The 2,230-nt window shown below is 40.4% G+C and overlaps 1 protein-coding gene across 1 annotated transcript in view; it reads right to left on the bottom strand.

Annotated features, from left to right (window-relative positions):
• The window catches only part of Cep192 (centrosomal protein 192), a 92,171-nt gene that overhangs the window by 73,071 nt on the left and 16,870 nt on the right, over positions 1–2,230 (bottom strand). The window contains exon 11 of the mRNA XM_029546817.1: positions 704–1,055. Within this exon, the coding sequence (XP_029402677.1) occupies positions 704–1,055 (352 nt within the window). The remainder of the gene's footprint in view (positions 1–703; positions 1,056–2,230) is intronic.

Below are 2,230 nucleotides of genomic sequence, written 5' to 3'. Positions count from 1 at the left end.
CCTCCCCCGGCCCCTGCTCCCCTACCCACCCACTCCCACTTCTTGGCCCTGGCATTCCCCTGTGCTGGGTCATATAAAGTTTGCAAGACCAAGGGGCCGGAAATCTTCTTAAGTAATGTAATTACTAGGGAGTTATGGATACTCACAACCATCTCACCTGCTCAGATTAAACCCCAAAGAACACAAAACAAAAACAACCAAGACATGAAGGTGGGATGGGGACTTGGTGGGGAGGAGTTTGTGGGTGAAGAGGGTAAGGGAGGATTGAAGATGAATGACCACAATATATTACATGGTTGTTTAGCCTGGGGTTGTTGTGGGAGTGGGACTGTCTCTGACTCCTTTGCCTGCTTTGGGGACCCTTTTCCTCCTGTGTGTTGCCCTATCCAGCCCTGATATGAAGGTTTGTGTCCACTATTGTACCTTCTTATACCATGCTCAGCTGACATCCCTGGAGGCCTGCTCCTTTCTGAAGGGAAATGAGAAGTGGATCTAGAGGGGGCAACTGGGAGGATGAAGGGAGGGGAAGCTGTGGCCAAAATATATTGTTTATGAATAAAAAGAAAACTGTTAAAGAATATTTTTTAAATCCATAAAAACATTTAAATACTTCAACATAAATAATCAGAGTTCTATGTGGAAGCTTAGCCTAAACATCTTACACACTTCTCTAATTCTATTTAAAATTAAATAGTCTACTTACTGTCACTAGTCTTTGAACTGGACTCATAAAATCCACATGCTCTCCTTTCAGAAGACGGTGACCAAAGAGAATTAATTCCATTGTCACCATTAGTCTTCGAAGATACAATGTCTCCATCTTTTTGAATAAACACTGTAGTAGTCTCTGTATTTAAGCATCTATCCACATTTGGAACTGTTTCTAAATCTGAAGCAAAATGCTTATTTTGGTGAGGAGATTCTGAATCCTGTTTGACAGAGTCAGCTGGGTCGGAGCCATCTTCTGTTTCACTTGTGCTGTGACGATGAGTAGATCTGAGAGTCTCATCCACAGCGCGCAGCCTCTTCACCACAATATCCTCTCCTCCACAGTCCTTTAAGAATCATTAACGGAACAATAGTAAGGTTTGTTTTTCACACTCATTTTGACATTTAATGGACAAAGCAATGCAACTGCTATAAAATGCTTATTATATAAATAAATGGCCTATATAGTATTCAGTATATCCTGGATTATGTATGAGCTAAGCAATTTACCAAAACCCAACTTTAAAATGTGCTCAGGCTCAAGTCTATTCACAGATGAACTGTGAGGATAACAAGTTCTCAACTTAGTTATTATAATTTAAAAAAATAAAATAAAGGAGAGAAGGATATTCGTGGACTGACAGTACTAATGTGCCTTATCAGTTGAGGCCCAAAAGAACTAGAAGAATTCAGAAGCCTTTCAAGCTCTTTAAAGAAGATGGTGTCTGCCAGTATAGTGTCAGAAAGCCTCCAAGTAAGACCCAGGACCAAAGCACCCAAGATTCAGCATTTTGTCACTTACCAACTTGTCGTATAACTCAAACACCAAGGCACTGCTCTGAAGAAACAACACACTAAGAAAAGGGAGGAGGAGGTGGCAGAGCAAGAAAGTGAAAAAAAGCCAAAGAAAGACACCAAGAGATGGATGCTATCCTCCTTATTCTGAGAGCAGTCAAAATAAATCTTTAAGAGCAAGAAATAGCCAGGTGTGGTGGTGCACGCCTTTAATCCCAGCACTTGGGAGGCAGACGCAGGCGGATTTCTGAGTTCGAGGCCAGCCTGGTCTACAGAGTGAGTTCCAGGACAGCCAGGGATAAACAGAGAAACCCTGTCTCCAAAAAACAAAAAAACAAAAAAAAAAAAAAAAAAAAAAGAGTAACAAATAAATGATCAGACCTTAAAAAAAAAAAAGTGGTCATAGCAATTACACACATCAACAGACTTACAAGCCAAAAGCACACAAGTAGCCTTCTCTGTCCATCACATCACAAGATAAAACTGTAAGTTACACATTTGTAACTACCTATAAAAGTCTCTACAAAAGCAAGTCCATTAGTGTGACAAGCTGCATAAAACTAGTATAAGTAAAAGCCTTCAAGTAAACCAGGCGGCAGGGTGGTACATGCCTTTAATTCCATCATTCAAGAGGCAGGGGTAGGTGGATCTCTGAGTTCAAGGCTAGCCTAATCTAAATTGTGATTTCCAAGACAGCCAGGAATACAAAAAAAAAAAAAAAAAAAAA

Source organism: Mus pahari, chromosome 15, assembly GCF_900095145.1.
Source record: "Mus pahari chromosome 15, PAHARI_EIJ_v1.1, whole genome shotgun sequence".
In the NCBI taxonomy this organism is placed as follows: Eukaryota; Metazoa; Chordata; class Mammalia; order Rodentia; family Muridae; genus Mus; species Mus pahari.
The sequence above is the reverse complement of the archived record's forward strand: the minus strand, read 5'-3'. Positions and strand labels throughout refer to the sequence as shown.